Genomic DNA, 19,641 nt, shown 5'->3' with positions numbered 1-19,641 from the left:
AGTAAGAAGTTGCTACGGCCAAGGTCAAAGAGGTTCCTGCCTGTGTTCTCTAGGATTTTTGTGGTTTCCTATCTAAAATTCAGGTCTTTTATCCATTTTGAATTATCCATTCAAAAATTTTGAATTTATTTTTGTGTCTGGTATAAGAAAGTTGTCCAGTTTCATTCTTCTGCATGTCCATTTTCCCAACAGTATTTGTTGAAGAGACTGGCTTTCTTCCATTGTATATTCTTTCCTGCTCTGTCAAAGATTAGTGGACCATAGTTGTGGGTCCATTTCTGGGTTTTCTATTCTGTTCCATTGATCTATATGTATGTTTTTGTACCAGTACCATACTTTCTTGAATATAGCTTGAAGTCTGGATATCTGATTCTGATTTCTGCTGTGATTCAGAATGACACCTGTCAGTTAGATACCACACACACACACACACACACACACGCACACACACACACACGATATTTAAAGTATCTCAGTCCAAACTCAAGTTCCTAGAAAAAAATAGTATTTTTTCTTATGTCACTTGTGTTAATGGCAAGCCATAAGTGTTAACCATTCAAGTTTGAAATAGAATCGTCTTTAATTCTTTATCCTGTATCCACCAAATCCCCAAAGCCTCTTGAATTCCCTACCATGTTCTCTGTATTAGTTTAGTGAATGACTCCTAACTGACCTCCCAGCTTCCAGTCTGTTTTGTCTATCATCCGTGCATAAAATCTAGGTTTATCTTCCCCAAATTTTGATCTGCCATACCCCTTCTCAAAACATAGATATAGATGGATCACCATTGATTATAGAATCAAGTCAAAATTCTTTGTGCTGGCTGTGTGTGTTTTCATAATTTGATTTCAGCCTCATTTCTATGAGTAATTATTCATATGAGATTTCATCAGGAGTATTGACTTACATTTTAGCATTGTCTTTGATACCATTTTTATGATAAATTGTTCAAAGGGCTTCCTATTAACATTTCTTATGATGGCTCCTTATAATAATCATATATATTGAGAGTTTGCTGTGTCTCATGCACATGTAATCCTAACAGCTTTGTGCTGTAAATACTGATATTATTCTTGATTTATGTTTAAGGAAACCAAAGCTCAGTGAACTTAAGGTAGTGTCCAAGGTCATCCATCCAGAAACTTAATTAAGATTCAAACACTGGGAAGTCATGAAATGGCTTGTCTGTCATCTGCATGCTTATCCCTTGTCTCAAGGCCCCTGGAGATGGAGAGAAGATTCCCCTTCCAGCTTTTCACCCTGTGATGTGCTTTTCTGAGGCTGCATTTCCTCCTGTCAGAGAGCTGTGGTTCTGGGTCCTTTCACTGTGGGATGGGTACCTTTTATGGATGTGTGCTGATTTCCCCCTCACTTCTCTAAAGCTGGAGCATCAGGAACCGGGCTCCCGCGGCTACTGTCCAGGCAAGGAGACATCCGCTTTTATACCAATCTTGTTTGGTTCTGCTTCCTCTTTCTCTCCCTCCTTCTCTCCCTCCTTCTCTCTTCTCCCTTCTTCCCCCTTTTTTCCTTTCCCTCCCTAGGCTTCTCCCTTTTCCTCCGCCCTTCCTTCTGTAGATGCCTTGGCTCTCAACATTTTTAAAATCCAACTTGTGGAGGTTGATTGCCTCTGATCACCTGCTCCTAGTCCTCACTTTCCAGGTTCAAAAAAAAAAAAAAATTAACTCCCCAGTGTAATAATCAAACAAGCATTAAACAAGCAAATTAAGGCTGGGGTGGGGACATTATGTATACATTTGCTTTAGTAATATAAGAATGATTCATGTTTGAATCACTAGGCATACATTTATTGGAGTTTAGTGATGAGGAAATTATGGGCCAAAATGTTTATTGTTGACATAAATATGTATCATTATACATGACAGTGTTAGCTAAATACATACAGGAAAATAAAATGATACTGATGAAGCTACATGAATAGTAATTCATAGCAGGAATTGCCAAACCATGACCAATTCAAGACAACAATGATGGTAGATTATTCTGTCCTTCATGAAAATCTCAACAATTTTACCTCTATTAATATGGGAGGTTTGCAACGTCCCAACATTGCATATCTGCCAAACTTTAGTAACCTGACTCAGAGTCTCTAGGACGCTCTACCAGGACACTGCTAGGTCATGAGTAACATTTTAGTAATTTACATATAGTAGATTTGTTGTAAATAACCCTTATTTATTCATAATATAGAAAAATCAATGGAATGCAAGCTATACTTCCCTTAAGAATCTAGGGGCGCCTGGGTGGCTCAGTAGGTTAAGCGTCCGACTTCAGCTCAGGTCATGAGCTCACAGTTTGTGAGTTGGAGCCCCGCATCGGGCTCTGTGCTGACAGCTCGGAGCCTGGAGCCTGCTTTAGATTCTGTGTCTCCCCCTCTCTCTCTCTCTCTCTGCCCCTCCCCTGCTGATGCTTTGGGTCTCTCTCTCCCTCTTTCAAAAATAAACATTAAAAAAATTAAAAAAAAAAAACAACAAGAATCTAAGATGGTATGGGCATTTGGGGGTTAGTGTCTGCTCTTTAGGGGAATCTCTAGAATTCCATTGGGAACTGACTTAGTTTCCTACTGAGGTTTGCTTCATTGTTCAGACCAAGCCCCAGGCACTTTGTGCCTTTCCTTTTTCTGTGGTGCAGGGCTTTTCCTTTGATGTGCAGGGCTTCTGTTTTTTTAGTCTGCTCTTTGAGGTGCTCCACCCCAACTCCTCTGCCTACTGATGCCTCATTCACATTTGCTTCAGTCATTCCTTCCACCAGGACTGGCCTCCCTGGCCTCTGAATGTCACCATTTGTACTTCACCAGCACCAGCCACATTCTGCCCGGTACGCCTTCTGTGTCGGTATTTGCCAACTCATGTTTCTGCCCCACAAGAGATGGCAAAAATCATATCTAGTTAATTTTTTCCTTTAACTTTCATAATAGCAAATAATACAACTTTTATGTAATAAGTGCCCAGGACGTTTGTAGAATTAAATTGGCACCAGTGGGTCATCTTGGGGGATAGGTATGATTGAATGGGTAGTTCTGTGTGATAACTTGGGAAGTTTCCATTGATAATGGAGTTTCGGAGTATCTTGTAGACCAGACTACAAGCCAAATCACTACTGGGCTCTTGCCTTGTCATCAGTGATCTAATGTGGAAGGAAAACATTGAATAGATAAGAAGTAACTGAACATTAATGTTTTGCTTCAACTCTGCTTTTTACAAGCAACAGAGGCTCATGTGAGATATTTAACTAACAGATAGGGTATTATGAAGGAAAAATTAAATTAAAAAAAAGTAACACAGACCATGAACCACTGCCATTTAATGACCAAAATGCAATTAGGCACAACAGTTTTATGTTATTGCCCTAAAAATTTATTATGCTTTAATAAACCCTGGGTAAATCTAATTTTGTGCTCCATTTAACATTAACACAATTGGAGGAAAGGAAAGACATGGCACTTTAGCTAAAAATGTAAGAGATTTTTGTACCTTTGTCTATATTTTTAAACAGACTTAATTTTTAAGTATTTAAACTTTAGTTTTTAAGTATAGCAGTTTTACTCACAATATTACTACAGAAACTCAATCAGAAAATTATTAAGTGCATTTGGTCATGAAACATATGAAAGGAATATACGCTTTGGTCCTCAAATCTTTTTTGCATCTCTAAATTTATGTTCTGATCTTGAGAACCTCTATAACCTGTAAGTGTAGGGTGTGGCTCAGTGAAGAACTAGGAGCATGGACTCTCCAGCTAGCCTGCTTGTTTTTTGTTTTTAATTTTAGAGAGAGTGTGAGTAGGGAGGGGCAGAGAGAGAGAGAGAGAGAGAGAGCAAGAGCTATAATCTCAAGCAGGCTTCATTCACACTCAGTACAGAGCCCAATATGAGACTCTCGATCTCATGACTGAGATCATGACCTGAACCAAAATTAAGAGTTGGTTGCTCAACCAACTGAGCCACCCAGGCACCCCTAGATTGCTTGAGTTTGAATCCTTCCAAGGATGGCAGGGTGCCATCACTTCCTAGCTGATGATGGGCAGATTATTTATACATTCTCTGCCTCAGTGTCCTAAAGTAATGATAATAATATTGCCTCCAAAAAGGGGTTTTATGAAGATTGAGTTAATTTTTGATAAGCAACTAGTGCCTGGCACATAATAATTATAAATACATGTTTGTGAAATAAAGTGGGTAAACTGCAACTCATAGAAGTGAGTTTTAAGAATTGTGGAGTAACAGGTGTTTATTATAATTACATCTTTTTTTTTGTGTTTTAGACATGATTTAAGATCACCTCACAAGGAAGATAATTTTCACCTATTTTACTGCTTTTGAGAAGATAGTCATAAGATGATATTTTTGTTAAATAATGAAATGTTACTATTTTTAAAAATCCTGTGTTACTGGAAGCCTCAGCCAGTGTAACCAGGCAAAACAAAGCATGCAACAACAAAAACCCCAAACCATAAAAGACATACAGATTAGAAAGGAAGACATAAAACCATTTCTAGTTTCAAATGACATGATTATCCATGTAGAAAATCCCAGAACGTGTGCAAATAAAAAAAAAGCTCCTGGAACTAGTAAGTGAGTTTAGCAAAGTCTCAGGATAGAAGGTCAATATACAAAAGTCAACTGTATTTTTACATACTAGCTATGAAAAACTAGGATTTGAAATTTGAAAGAACATCATCTATAATAGCACCAAAAAAAATGAAACACTTAGGTATAAATCTAACAGAATACATGTAGGAACTGTCTATTGATGGACATCGAGGATGGCACTTGTCGGGATGAGCACTGGGTGTTGTATGTAAGTAGTGAATCACGGAATCTACCCCCAAAACCAAGAGCACACTGTATACACCATATGTTAGCCAACTTGACAATAAATTGTATTTTAAGAAATTAAAATAAAAAAGAAAATTACAAAATACTTAGGAAAGAAATCAAAGAAGACCTAAATAAATAGAGAGATACACTATATTCATGCATGGAAAGACTCCATGTATGAAGATGTCAGTTCCCCCCAAAGTGATCTATCTGTAGATCCAACACAATATCAGTCAGAATCTCAGGAGGAATTTTTTTGTGTGTGTAGTTATCAACTGATAGCTCTCAGCTACCAATTACACAGGAAACTTACACAGGAAAGCAAATAGAACAACTAAATTAGCTAAAACAATTTTGAAAACAGAAGAATAGAGTTGGAAGGCTCACAGTTGATTTCAATACCTACCATAAAGCCCCAAGTATCAGAACAGTGTAGTGTTGGCAAAAGATAGAACAGAAAACCCAACAACAGACCCACACAAATGTAGCCATTTAGTGTTTGACAAAGAAGCAGAGGCAGTTCGCCTGAGAAAGGAGAGTCTTTACAACAAATATGAATCTTGACCCATATCCCATGTCATTGACAAAAATTAACTTAACATGGATCATAGATCAGAATGTAAAATGTAAAGCTACAAAATTTCTAGAAGAAAACATGGGAGAAAACTTTTGTGACTTTGGGTTAGGCAAGATACCACACCTAAAGCACAATCCATAGAAGAAAAAAATTGATAAATTGGACTTACCGTTAGAAATTTCTGCTCTTTGAAAATCCTGTCAACAGGGGCGCCTGGGTGGCTCAGTCGGTTGAGCGGCTGACTTTGGCTCAGGTCATGATCTTGTGGTCTGTGAGTTCGAGCCCCGTGTCGGGCTCTGTGCTGACAGCTCAGAGACTGGAGCCTGTTTCAGATTCTGTGTCTCCCTCTCTCTGACCCTCCCCTGTTCATGCTCTGTCTCTCCCTGTCTCAAAAATAAAAATAAAAAAACGTTAAATTGTTTAAAAAAAAAAAAGAAAATCCTGTCAACAGCCTGGAAAGACAAGTCACAAACTGGGAGAAAATATTTGCAAATCCCATTGTCTGACAAAGGAAAAATATCCAGATAATATAAAGAACCCACAAACCTCAACAAGAAGAAAACAAATTCAACAATTTAAGAAAATGGGGCACAGGCTCTGATCACTTCATCAGAGAAGAAAGAAGAGTACATTTTACTCCATGGAAATGAAAAAATAAATTTAGAAAAGAACATAAATATATCAGTCATCTGGACCTGAAGTAGAAAAAAGTGCCTCTTTTTCTGAGTTGTACTCTATTCAGTGTATTAAAATTATACAAACAAGCATTTTTAATGTTCTATACAGCATCCAAAAAAATGTATCTGTTCCTGCTTAGACATTCAGACCTGATGAGTATGCTCCATTTTGCCTGTACCATTTATTTTGAATATCTAGTTTCACTCTTAATCTAAAAGCCTTCTGCAGTGTTTCTATTTTATTTTAGCATCAAGTCCCAGGAGGCAGTTCTCTGGAAATAACCCATCTCCCTTCTTCTTGTGACTGCTTTAACTTAGCTAGTATTTTTCTTTGCACATCTCTCGTTTGTTTTTCATCAGCCACTGCTTCATTCGGTTTCTTTCAGCCCCATGTTACGCTGTCTCTTGATTTTAGAGCCCTGCGACTGACTGCTAGTGGCTGGCATCTGTGGGAGGAGGAAACAGTGTGGGTGCAGGAGGCAGATGGGGCGTGTAGGTGGGATGCAGTGACTCATTTTCTCATGTGTTGATTTTTGATGTAGAAATGTGAAGGACCCCAAAAGAAAACTCTTTATTTGTATTAAAGAGCCCGTAAGTCATTTTAGCCTTGAAGAAAAATCTTTTGAAGCTCCTGTGACCTGGCTGCCTCTTTCATAACCTCACTAAATCCTCTCTGTCTTCAGCCTCCATTTGATCTGATTTATTTCTCCTCCACAGAATGTGAATTCTAATCTCACGTTCATTAGACAAGGTCGATTGCATCAAACAGCTTAAGAGTCTGCATTATTTTTTTGTGCTGCGGTTCAGTTTTACGTTCAGTCACACAGGTTTTCAGTATTGTTTTTCTTGTGTTTTGGTAGGTTTTTAAATTTTAAAAGTAATCAATGTTCGTAAGAAAAATTGTAAAAAATATATAGAAGGAATAAAGAAGAAAAAATAATGCACAATCGCAATACGCAGCTGTTATTTTGGTGTACAACTTTCCAGACATTTTTTTTATTCACATGCATATATTCACATATAATGTATACATTATAATGTATTATATTTAATACTTTTTTTTACTTACTATAGCTTGAGCTTACCTCTGTTGCTAAATATTCTTATACAATATTGTTTTTTTAATTTTTTATTTTAATTCCAGTGTAGTTAACATACAGTGTTATATTTAGTTTCAGGTGTACAATATAGCGATTCAAAAATGTAGCTTTCAATGGTTGCATAATAAGCCACTATTTAAATCTACCTATGTATCTACTTACCCACATACCTATTTTCCTATTAATGGTGTTTTCCATTTTATTGCAAAAAAAAAAAAAAAAATTCCGTGGACATCCTTACAAGTAAACCTGCCACATTTATAGGAATTTTCTTGGAGTAAATTCTTAGGAATGGAGGTATTCGATCAAAAAGTGTAAATAATTTTAAGTATTTAAGTCTCCCGGGAAGTTTAAACTTCTCCTTGGCATATGAGTATCATTTCTCTGCATCTTCATTGGCACTCTTTAATATTTTTGACCACTTGTTAGACAAAAAAAAGTGGCATTTTACAGTTTGCCTAATGTGCACTTATTCATAGTGAGGTATAGAATGTTATTTGTGTATTTCTTTGCCATTTTAGTTATTCTTTTGTGAATTTGCCTGCCTGTATCCATAGCCTAATTTTCTATTGTGATGTCTTTATGGTTGCTTATTCTAAATTGAACAATAAGAGATGATTTATAGTGATATTAACCTTTCATCTCTCATATATTGCAAATATTTTTAACAAGTTAGCAACATCTGTTAAATTTGTCACAAGGTATGTTAACATTTTCATTTTAAGCGTGATTAGGATTTGTTTCACCATTATATTTTCCAAATATTACTAGTTATGATTACAAAGGGAGCTCTTGGTTATCATGATGATTTTGCATCTCAACACCTTATTAAATTATCTTATAGCTTATAATAGTTATTTAGTTGATTCTATTGAGATTTTTTTTTTGGTTTGATAGCCAAAACATCTCCAAGTAATGATAATTGTGTATTTTATTTTATAATATTATATCTCTTTGTGAAATCTTATTGCATTATCTGGGATTTTCAGAAAGCCAACTAGTGGTGGGAATAATTGGCTGCCTTGTCTTTTTCCTGATTTTCCTGGGAATACCTATAAACAAAGTTGGCAGTTGTGAATATATATCATTTTCATGTTAAAGGCATGCACTTCTATTTTTGGCTTGCAATTATTTTTAATGAGAAATGGGTTTTGGATTTTAATTATGCACTTGGAACACCTGTGGAGATGCTGATAATTTTTTTTTTTCCATTGAGCCATCCTTGCATTCCCAAAATAAATTGTAAACCCGTGATCTAGTTTTCTTATACTGTAATGCTTGGTGCATTTTCTTCGTTTTTTTTTTTCATATTTTTGTCCATATACAAAATAAGTTTGAAACTAATCTATATTTCATTTTTTGGACATTATTATCAAATTTTGGTGTCAGGCTTATACTTATCTTGGTGTTAGTCTTCTCTGAGCTTTGGTAGAATTTGTATCTGGTTATATTATCCTTCTTAGTCATAATTTTCTGTATCTTTGCTTTCTTTTTTTTTCTTGATTATACTTGCTGGGGACTTGCTGGATATTGATAACAATAAATAATTAGTTATAAAATACAGCTCTGGATTAATTCATAATCTTACCTATTTGATTTTTTTAATATTTATTTATTTATTTTGAGAGAAAGAGAGGGAGCACATGTGAGCCTGGCAGAGGGAGAGAGACAATCCCAAGCAGATTCCGTACTGTCAGCACAAAGCCAGATGTGGGGATCAGTCTCACGAACAGTGAGATCATAACCTGAGCTGAAATCAGGAGTCCAAGGCTTAACCTACTGAGCCACCCAGGTGCCCCTTACCTATTTGCTTTTTTAAGTCTTATTTTACATTCATCACTTAAGGCAGTTTCCTGCGGATCTGCTTCTGGAACCTGAGTTCACTTGTTTTAAAGTTGGATTTTCATAGAGAGAAGTAGCCCCAGCAGCCCACCGTTGGCAGACTTTGCTTAGTTTCCAGTAATTATATGATCTCCTTTGTGTTTAAAAAAAAAAAAAAAATGCAGGTTTGCTGCATTTTCTAAAACCACTTCCAGGTAGAACTACAAATTCAAAATTCAGTAGTAAGTGAGGAGGGAAAATCCCTATCATCTCCTCATTTCCTCTTTGAATACTAAGTTGTTGAAATCAAACTGTGCTTACCGGGCATTATTTAGGTGTCATCTTTGGGGGGCTTTGTTTTGTGTTTGCAGATATCGCTGTGGTGGAGATGAGTGACGCCTTCCGACAGCCATCGTTGTTTTACCACCTCGGGGTCAGAGAAAGTTTCAGCATGGCCAACAACATCATCCTCTACTGTGATAATAATTCAGACTCTCTGCAGTCACTGAAGGTACCTGACTTGTTTACTCCATGTTTACTGTAGGCACTAGAGTTTTAGGGATCCCTCTCGGTCTCTCTGACATCCAAAACTCCTTAAGTAGCTTATGTTTGTGAAAGGTTGTTTTTGTCAGTCTAACAATTACACAGCAGTTCCTAGTGAAGCTTTGAGGTTTATCTAGAATTCAGTGGAGAAGAAATTCGATGACACGTAGAAAAATGGTCGTGTTGAGTTCTGAACTGCAGTTAGAGTTGCGGCTGGGGAGACTGCGTTCCTAGGAAGTCGTCCAGTCCACTGGAGAAGGAAATGGAGATGGCATGAAGTATGGTCAAGCCTTATGCTGTGTCACCATTGAGGGTTTCACTGGGCACACCCTGTCTCCACCTAGAAATACGCTTTCTACTGAAAGTACTCGGGAAGAGAAATTCTCCAAATATCACCAGAAAACTGCTATCCTCTTCCCTGGGAGATGATTTCAGTAACTCAACAACTTAGGGAAAGGAGAAATAAAAACCTACTATATTTGTCTACAAAACTCAGCATATCATTCTCTCCATTATAGGGGCATAATGATAGGAAGGTATTTCTTCCATCCAAAAAGATTGTCTAAAATGCTTCTGCAAGGCCAAGTGATTTTACACCGTGTGATTCTTTGAAAAGCATCTAACAATTCTGTGAAATGCGTGCTGAGTCTGATATCATCCATTTCCTTTGTGAAACTTCCAGCCAACTTCATGCAACTTATTCTTATCTGTATCTTCCAGTTTTCAAATCAAAGCCAAGCTGGGAACATGGAGACCTAAAACCCAGAGCCATATTTCCAACCGTTTAGTAATTGCTATATGAAGATCTCTAACCCCACACCCATGAAAAAAAAAAAAAAAGTCGTATTTTGCTTTTATCTGAATATCTAACTAAAGCTTGTATGACTTTTTTGAAAATCTGTAGTTTCATTTAGCAAATATACATTTACTGAAGGCCAGGCATTGTGCTGGCCATTGATAGGCTATCCCTTTACAGAATATTCTGCAATAGTCCTTAGAGATTTGCCCCTACTCTGTTTGAATCTGTTTTGTTTTTTTTTTTACCCAGAGAAATTCTTTAAGCTACCCCTACTTTATTTTACCTTAGATTTACCCCTCTAATTAATGCATCATAAAGTTTTGTGGTGGTGTATTTTAATTAAACATTTTGATTTACTACCATTTATAACATATCAGTAGTCAATAAAGGAATGAAATTATTTTATTTTTTATTTTTATTGCATTACTTTATTTTATTTACATTAAGTATTCTAAGCAGGCAGTGTTGTGTTAGACATTTTTCACTTCACCCTACTTTTATTCTTGCCCTATGGTTATTTTGTGATTTCATTTATGACTATTCTTTCCTGAGGAAATTTTTTAAAAAATGAATTAAAATGACATTTGAGAGAAAGAGTTGAAGCTCATCAGAAATGTTTATGGAACAAATAAATTGATTTCATTGCTTTTTGCCAGCCTTTGTTTAGAAGTGTTATTGGTACTTGAATACAATAGTTCTTTACACAGGCTAATCTATCTAAAATATACTCATTTATCTTGTACCTAATAGCTGCTTGTAACTGAGCACTTACTGTGTGTTTCACCCACATACATTTTCACATTTAACTCTAAAAACATCCCTGTGGGGTATATTATGTGCTGTCATACCATTATTTTATAGAATTGCAAACTGAGACTCAAATAATTTCAATCATCTGCCTAACTCCGAAGCCCACCCTCCTAACCCCTAAACTTCATTGCAGTTTCTTCTAGTTAGAAGGATATCTGACTTTCCTGTTAGGTGTGTTCATTGAGAAAACCAATCAATTATGTCTGCTCCCTGAATTGTTCCGTACAACAGCCATCCTGTCTTTTCTCTTACTCCTTCCACTAGCTTAAGCTTTTGCCATTTTTTGTTTGTTTGTTTGTTTGTTTGTTTGTTTAACTTGTTCCTGGTCCAAATAAGTGTCTGGTTGCAAAGGACCAAGTTCTCTGGGACAGAAAGTAATTTTTTTCAGTCTAACAATTTCCTCTGAGCCCTAGAAATTTTTCTGGTCCTCTGCTACTGAGAAAAAAGTGTGTGTGTGTGTGTGTGTGTGTGTGTGTGTGTGTGTGTGTGTGTTTAATTTTATTAATTTCCATTGTAGTTCATTATAGGCGTTATCCCTGCCTTCTACCAACAGAAAAGAAAACATCTGTGAAATAAGGCAGAACAGGAGTTACTGTAAAATATACTGTAAAAATATATTATGTATAGATTAGCCAAATAAAATAAAAATGAACCATCTCCCTGTTTTCACAGGGCACAGACAGAACGAGAATGCTATTCTGGTCACATATCGAGCCTCACGTACATTGATTCTTTGGATATCTAGAAAGTACAGCTGCACCAGTTTTATTTCATCTACTGCTCTTTGTTGAAGAGAGCAGTTTCTCTTTGGCAGCAAAATCATAGGAAAAAAAATTTAAGTTTAGGCTCCTAAAAAATAATTGATAGGAACATAAAAATACTTGATATCTGTGTCTGGGTTTCCATATGAAAGGATGTTGAGGATCTAATCAAATCATATACTTGCAATAAGATTTGTATACATTTGAAATTGCAAGTACTATCTTACTGTAGTAAGAATGAATGAAATATTTAATTTTTTTTTCAGAAAGAGATCATTGCACTTTGAGAAAGAGAAGTTGATAGTTTTTTCCCTTAGCATTTTAACAACACAATCTTCACTGTTTTCTTTAAATAAATATCACGATAACTTCTTATGTGCGTGTTAATGAGACTCTATGCTAAGACTTAACACTTGCTTGAAAATAAGAAATGGCTGTAACAGTTCTTTCCAGATTAATTTCATATATTACAGAAATGATCAGACCTCCACTTGGGGTCTCTCAGCAGAATGGAGGAGTAAGCCTGGACACGCCTAACCAATGAGCCGTGGGACAGACCCACAAAACGCATCTGACATCAGAAAGGACTTGAGGGAAACAAAGGGCTGTTGTATAGAGTGTGGAAATTGTTCTAATGAGCCATTTCTTCTATCGGCAGAAATTCCTTTTTGGAACTGCTCTCGGCTCTAATTCTTGAGATTCATTCCCCTTTTCCTTTCTTCAGCTCCCTCTCTTCCCTGCAAGCCACTCCCCACTCACTTTAAACAGTGCTGCTTATAAAAACAAAGCAAAACAAAACAAGGAAATACCCCTGCATACCATCAGATAGTCAACAATTAGAAGCCCTTATCGTGCCCACCACAAGGCTGTGGAGAGTAGGAGATGGGCACTGCTGGTGGGAGGGTATATTGGCACTACTTCCAAAGAGCAATTTGGCAACACCTAGATATTATCAGATGAGCATAGCACAGAAGCTCAGCAACTCTGTCTCTGGATGTGTACTGTAAAAAGAGTCTCTGGCATGCCGAAGGGGACTAATCAAGAATGTTATATGACCATTGTTTGTAATAACCCCTCTCCCCAGAGAATTGGTAAATACCTATCAACAAGGGAATGAATAAATACCTTCTGGTAGAGTCATTCAGTGGAATATTCTAGAGCACTCAAATGAATTAACTAGAGTCTTATGTGTCACTATCAATATATCTCAGAAACGGTGTGGAGAGAAAAAAAAACAAATCACAGAAGCGTGTGTGCGGTATGATACCATCCATACAAAATCTAATCACGTGCAAGGCAGTGCTTTCATACGTCCTTGCGTTTTGAAGGATAGATGTGCACATGGGAATTACAAACAACAAATTCAGAATAGTTGTCTCTTTGGGAGATAGGAATAGAATAGGACTGGGGGGAAAGACAAGAGTCTTCACATTTATCTGCAATTTTTGATTTCTAAGTCTGGGTGGTATATACATGAGTGTGTGATAATTTCTATGCTTTTTTTATAGTTGAAATATCTCACAATTGTTTTCTTTTTTTTTTAATGTTTTTTTTTCTTTATTCTTTTTTTTAATGTTTGTTTATTTTTGAGAGAGAGAAAGAGACAGAGTGTGAGCAGGGGAGGGGCAGAGAGGGAGGGAGGCACAGAATCCGAAGCAGGCTCCAGGCTCCGAGCTGTCAGCACAGAGCCCGACATGGGGCTCAAACCCACTAACTGGGGATCATGACCTGAACCGAAGTCGGACGCTTAACCAACTGAGCCACTCAGGCGCCCCATCACAATTGTTTTCTTAAGGAAGAAGTTTGCAGTACTTTGTATCTTTCCGGATAATTTACATATATTTTGGGCATTTAAATCCCCAAATAGTGTTTAATTTCTTTCTGCTTACATTCTAACTGTGATGAAAAAGGCTCAGATGCATTTGGACCTTTCTTTCTGCACTAAGATAGGCTTTATTCCCATGTTATCTATTATGGAATAAATGTTTCTCTAGAGATTGAAATGCATATCAGTTAGTAGTGACACAGCTTATGTGGAAAAGTAATGATTATGTGAGATTATTCCCTTTTCAAGAAATTTAGTTGTATTTTTCTTTTTAATCATTGCCTGAAAAGTTATTTCATTTTAACAATACACAGTTCCTCACAAAATTAAAAATAGAATTACCAGGAGCACCTGGGTGGCTCAGTCGGTTGAGCGTTTGACTTCAGCTCAGGTCATGATCTCACAGGGTTGGTGAGTTCGAGCCCGGCATCGGGCTCTCTGCTGTTAGTGCAGTACCAGCTTCAGATCCTCAGTCTCCCTCCCTCTCTGCCCCTACCCCGCTTATGCTGTCTCCCTCTCCTTCTCTCTCTTTCTCAAAAATAAATTAACCTTTAAAAAGTAAATAAATAAAAAATAAAAATCGAATTACCATATGATCCAACAATTTCACTCCTGGACAAAATATCCAAAAGACTTGAAAGCAGGATCTCATGGAGATATTTGTTCACCCATGTCCCTGGCAGCATTATTCACAGTAACCAAAAGGTAGAAGTAACTTAAATATCCATTAAGAGATGAATGGATAAAATAAAATGTGGGATATACACAAAATGGAATATTATTCAAGTCTTGAAAAGGAAGGAAATTCTGACATGATGAACGTTGACAACTATCATAGTTTCTCTTTCAGACAGCTCCGTGGTACTGATGATCTTTTATCTTGCAGGTATAGAGGGACCCAATCTCCTTTAGAGCTTATTGTGAGAAACTGGATATTATGTTTTTCTGATACTTACTCATTTCCACTTAAAGCAAATTGTTATAGTTTTGAAAAGAGCAGCGATATCCTTGTTGTCAATTTCAGTGATTCTGCCAACTTCTAGTCAATTGGTGAAGATATGAGGGTCATTTTTGGTACAAATACCTCGAACTTAAATTGAATTTTTACTTGGATCTGGTGAATCTACTCAGGTTCCACTGTGTTCTTAAACCTGTACATTTTTTCCCCCTCTTACACTGCCAGTTCCTCTTCTTAAAGTCTTAACCTCCCTTACCAAAGTTAATTACTCAGAGGAATCTAGTTTTAGATTTTGAGTTGTGTATGAAATTAAAATTTATATTTTTCCAACGGTTTATTTATTTTTTTTTTTTTTAGTTTAACAGTGAATTTTTATTGGATTCAAGTATCTTGCTTACTTGATAACCAACCATTGATTTGTAAACCATGGCACTCTCTACTCTCCCTGGTTCAACATAGCGTCACAAACCTTCATACTGTTTCATGGACAGATTTTTCTTTCTGTTGAGAGAGGAAACAGTCGTGTTCTCTATTTTACTTATAGGAAGGGTCTACCTTTTATCTGAGCTATAATCATTCCCCACCAAATTGGGAGGGAAAAAAGGTAACTTGGGGGGAGGAGCAGACGAGTAATACATGTGAGCACCTCTTTATCAAGATTTTCTCTGAAGATCAGACAAACTAGATGAATGATTTATTTAGCATGAGTTGATTTCCCAGGTGTAGAATCCATCCCTGAGTTTTTGGAAAGGGCCTGAGATTGGAGAATCCAGTTTTCTTTCATGTCAATTAGCAATCTTACATCTACTGAGGAGTTACCTGTATACTGGATAGAGTACGCCTTTGTTTTCCTATCTAATTCCTCCTTTACCTCCCCACCCACACCCACTCTTTCTAGTGTCTAATTACCATTTTTGTCAAAGAGAGAAAGAAGTCTATCCTACACTGCGAGTGGAAAATGTCATCATATCACTGAGTTGGCACCAGATATTTTCTTCATTTGTAGAGACTTCCATCGTAGGCCCATGAGTCTGAATATGTAAACAGCAAGAAGGAATACTTCTGCACACTGAAGATCCGAGTCTGAAAGCCTCCTGACTCCCACCCAGATGGGGCAAGGCTTGCCTGAATTCTGTTCCCTTTTGTTCATTATAAATAAGTGATTCTTGCTGTGTAAGCTGATCTATGTGGCACACAAACCCATTATCCTATTTAGGTCCTTGTAGAATGCATCCTTGAAATTTTTACTGAAATTTATGCAAAAAATGTAATTTACTGTACAGAAATTCATTTTGCCTGTAGCTACATAACAATAGAGGTTGTTTTTTTTTTTTAATAAGAAATACCTGTATTTGAGTAATTTGTTCCAGTTAGGTGTTGCTGAGACAAATAGCTGGTGTCAAAGAAGAGGAAGTTAATTGTAACGGCAATACATTATAAGGAGAAGTTTGTGTTAAAAAGCTGTTTCAGTCAGAGAAAGACAAAAATCATATGACTTCACTCATATGAGGACTTTAAGACACAAAACAGATGAACATAAGGGAAGGGAAAGAAAAATAATATAAAAACAGGGAGGGGAACAGAATAGAAGAGACTCATAAATATGGAGAACAAACTGAGGGTTACTGGAGGGGTTGTGGGGGGGGGGGGATGAGCTAAATGGGTAAAGGAATCTACTCCTGAAATCATTGTTGCACTAGATGCTAACCAATTTGGATGTAAATGATTAAAAAAATAAAAAATAAAAGGAGTGAAGAATTATGCTCTACTTTCTTCAATCAGAGCATGTACATAAATTACTTGGACTTCTGCACTGGAGGTTTGTCCATTTTCTCCCATTTATATATGTATTCAGGAATTTACTTATATTAGCTGGATTCACAGATTTTTTTAATACTTTGGATTATAAAATTATAATTTTAATATTTTTTTTTTTAATTTTTTTTTTCAACATTTTTTATTTATTTTTGGGACAGAGAGAGACAGAGCATGAACGGGGGAGGGGCAGAGAGAGAGGGAGACACAGAATCAGAAACAGGCTCCAGGCTCCGAGCCATCAGCCCAGAGCCTGACGCGGGGCTCGAACTCACGGACCGCGAGATCGTGACCTGGCTGAAGTCGGACGCTTAACCGACTGCGCCACCCAGGCGCCCCTAATTTTAATATTTTAAAAAAAGCTGTTTCAAATCCTTTATGTGTAGAATGTCGCTCCTCAACATCTCAGCCACATTCAAAGACATCTCTACTTATAGTAGAGTCCTCCCACAAAGACATATTTATTTAACATAAAATAAAATTTAGAGGGATGAGAGGAGAGTCAAAATTTCTTTTGGGATTACTTTCCAGCTTTGTTATAATTTAACCTGACTTTTGGTACAGGTTGATTTAATCGACAGCTGTTCATGTGAAGAGAAGGATATGTTCTCACCCCTGCTCACAAAACAGTAAGGTATAAAATATGTCTAGATCTGGTAAAATAGGAATTGAGTTGGGGTTGTTTGTTTTGATAATATTAATACTCAAACTATGTATGTCTTTAAAATGCTTAACATACTTTTATGAGCTTATTTCAATTATTCTTGAAAAACAGTCCGAGATAGACAAGTTCGGTACTTTCTACATGGATTAGGCAGATGAAAGATACTTTCTTTACAGATGAGAAATAAACCCAGAGAGATACAATGACTTAAAGGCACACACAGTAAGTGTCAGAGAAGGGCAAACTCCATCTTGTCTGACTTATCATCACGTATATTTGTAAGTCTGTGCACAGATTTCATGTCCTATAAAAATATGATTTTCTGGATTCTTGTTAGATTATTGAGCTTTTTTTTTTTTAACATGAGCTTTGATACAAGCCTAACATGGAAGCACTAACGTAATTAGTTTCCTAACTTTAAAGATGGGCCAGTTCTGTGACACCTGTGTTGGAGTGTTCTCCCTGAGCTGGTACAGCTTTATTTTTGCAGCATGCTGAAGGGTAAAGTTGAATCCTACCCTCTTGGTGAGGCCCGGGATGTTCACAACAGCCCATTTGATATTTCCTAGTCTCATCATGTTTTGAAGTGTTGAACTTAGGTAAGAGGATGGAGCTAGGGAGTATAAGAAATAACCCTCCTTTACCCAACTTGGGTGGAACCCTTGCCTACTTCCCCTTGGACAGGAAGCGGGATCAGAAGGGAAGACCCAGAGGTCACCAGCTGGGGACCACGTTCTCTCCAGCCAGGAACTCCCAGCCTGCTCCTTTTCTTTCAGGAAGCTGAGGTCCTGCTTGCTAGTTCTGCTTCTCCCAGCCTGAATCAATTGAACTTGGCAACCCCACACCAGCTGCTCCCACTTCCTTCCCCCGGCTGAGATTACCTAAATTCTAGGCACACTTTCCAGTTTTGGAGATGCTCCATTTATTTATCCTTAAAATGACCTCTTCAAAGTTGTATTGTCCCAAATAGCTATCAAAAGTTGCCTTTGTCTTCCCTTGCAAAGAGACCCAGACTAGATTGTCTCTTCTGTTTTCTTTCCCTATCTGGTTATCAAAAGGGTACTGGAAAATGGGGAAAAAAACAATTTGGGGTGTTTCTGGTACAGCCAGGGGGTGTGCAAACCAGAAAGCCTAAGACAAGTATGAAGTTGTAGGGAAGTAATACATCCTCAAAACATTTCATTGGGAAGGATTTGGAGTTTATTTTGCCATCTTATTTCTAAGCAGTTTAGATGAGGAATTTCCATGCAGTGATGTGAAACATAGCAGTTGTGTCTTAAATTTATTTCATGTCCTCCTTTTTTTTCCTTCAGTGGGTTCAGTACAGATTAAACGTTCACTTGTCTCCCTGAGTAGGTAGCTACCTTGTGAGGTCTTGTTTGCTCTTTATTTGTACTGAGTTACAATGCACACATAGTACTTTTCTTCTTTAGAGTTGATGCCTCATTTAACATTACATCATAAACTGTGAGTAAACTCTGTCTCCTTCAAGAGAACAATTTATATCCATTTAGCCTTTGCAAAACATAAACAATAGTTAATAAGAATTCAACAGATCCTATGATTTTTTTAAACAGTGACTTTTTATTGGATTCTTTTCAGCACTTTTATTTATTTATTTTTTAAATGTTTACTTGTTTTGAGAGCAAAAGTGCGCACGCATGCATGAGCGAGGGAGGGGCAGAGAGAGGGAAAAAGAGAATCCTAAGCAGGCTCCATGCTGTCAGCACAGAGTCCGACTTGGGGCTCGATCTCACAAACCGTGAGATAGATCATGACCCGAGCCAAAATCAAGAGCTGACGTTTAACTGAATGAGCCACCCAGGTTGCCCACAGCACTTTTATTTAAAAAAAAAATTTTTTTTTAACGTTTATTTATTTTTGAGACAGAGAGAGACAGAGCATGAATGGGGGAGGGTCAGAGAGAGGGAGACACAGAATCTGAAACAGGCTCTGGGCTCTGAGCTGTCAGCACAGGGGCCCGATGCGGGGCTCGAACTCACAGACCGCGAGATCGTGACCTGAGCTGAAGTCGGCGCTCAACCGACTGAGCCACCCAGGCGCCCCGCCCACAGCACTTTTAAACAGCACCCAACTTAGCCAATGGTATAAATTATACACTCAGTAAACGTTAGGGAAAGAGTCATTTGAAAATATGACCATACAAAGTAGTTTCACAGTTTAGTAGGGAACCAGAAACATTGACCCTGTGCCCTTTTAATAGTAAGTGCTACCTCTAGACATCCCACGAACATCTTGCTTACTTGATAACTGACCACGGATTTGTAAATCATGGCACTCTGGACTCTCTCTGGTTCAAAATAGGCATCACGCACACTTATTATTTTATGGGGAGGTTTTTCATGGGGATGACCTTAATACAGTTTCATAATTTGTTATAATGCAAAATGAAATGAAAGCAAAGAAGACATGTAAGAGGGCTGTTATTAATGC

General features: G+C 37.3%; 1 protein-coding gene across 2 annotated transcripts in view; it reads left to right on the top strand.

Moving 5' to 3' along the window:
• Positions 1–19,641, top strand: part of MAP3K5 (mitogen-activated protein kinase kinase kinase 5) — a 204,885-nt gene that overhangs the window by 55,725 nt on the left and 129,519 nt on the right. For both annotated transcript variants that reach the window (XM_049654422.1, XM_049654423.1), the window contains exon 2: positions 9,384–9,523. In XM_049654422.1, the coding sequence (XP_049510379.1) occupies positions 9,384–9,523 (140 nt within the window). The remainder of the gene's footprint in view (positions 1–9,383; positions 9,524–19,641) is intronic.

This window comes from Panthera uncia, assembly GCF_023721935.1.
Source record: "Panthera uncia isolate 11264 chromosome B2 unlocalized genomic scaffold, Puncia_PCG_1.0 HiC_scaffold_24, whole genome shotgun sequence".
NCBI lineage: Eukaryota > Metazoa > Chordata > Mammalia > Carnivora > Felidae > Panthera > Panthera uncia.
This window is presented reverse-complemented; position numbering and strand designations above follow the sequence as displayed.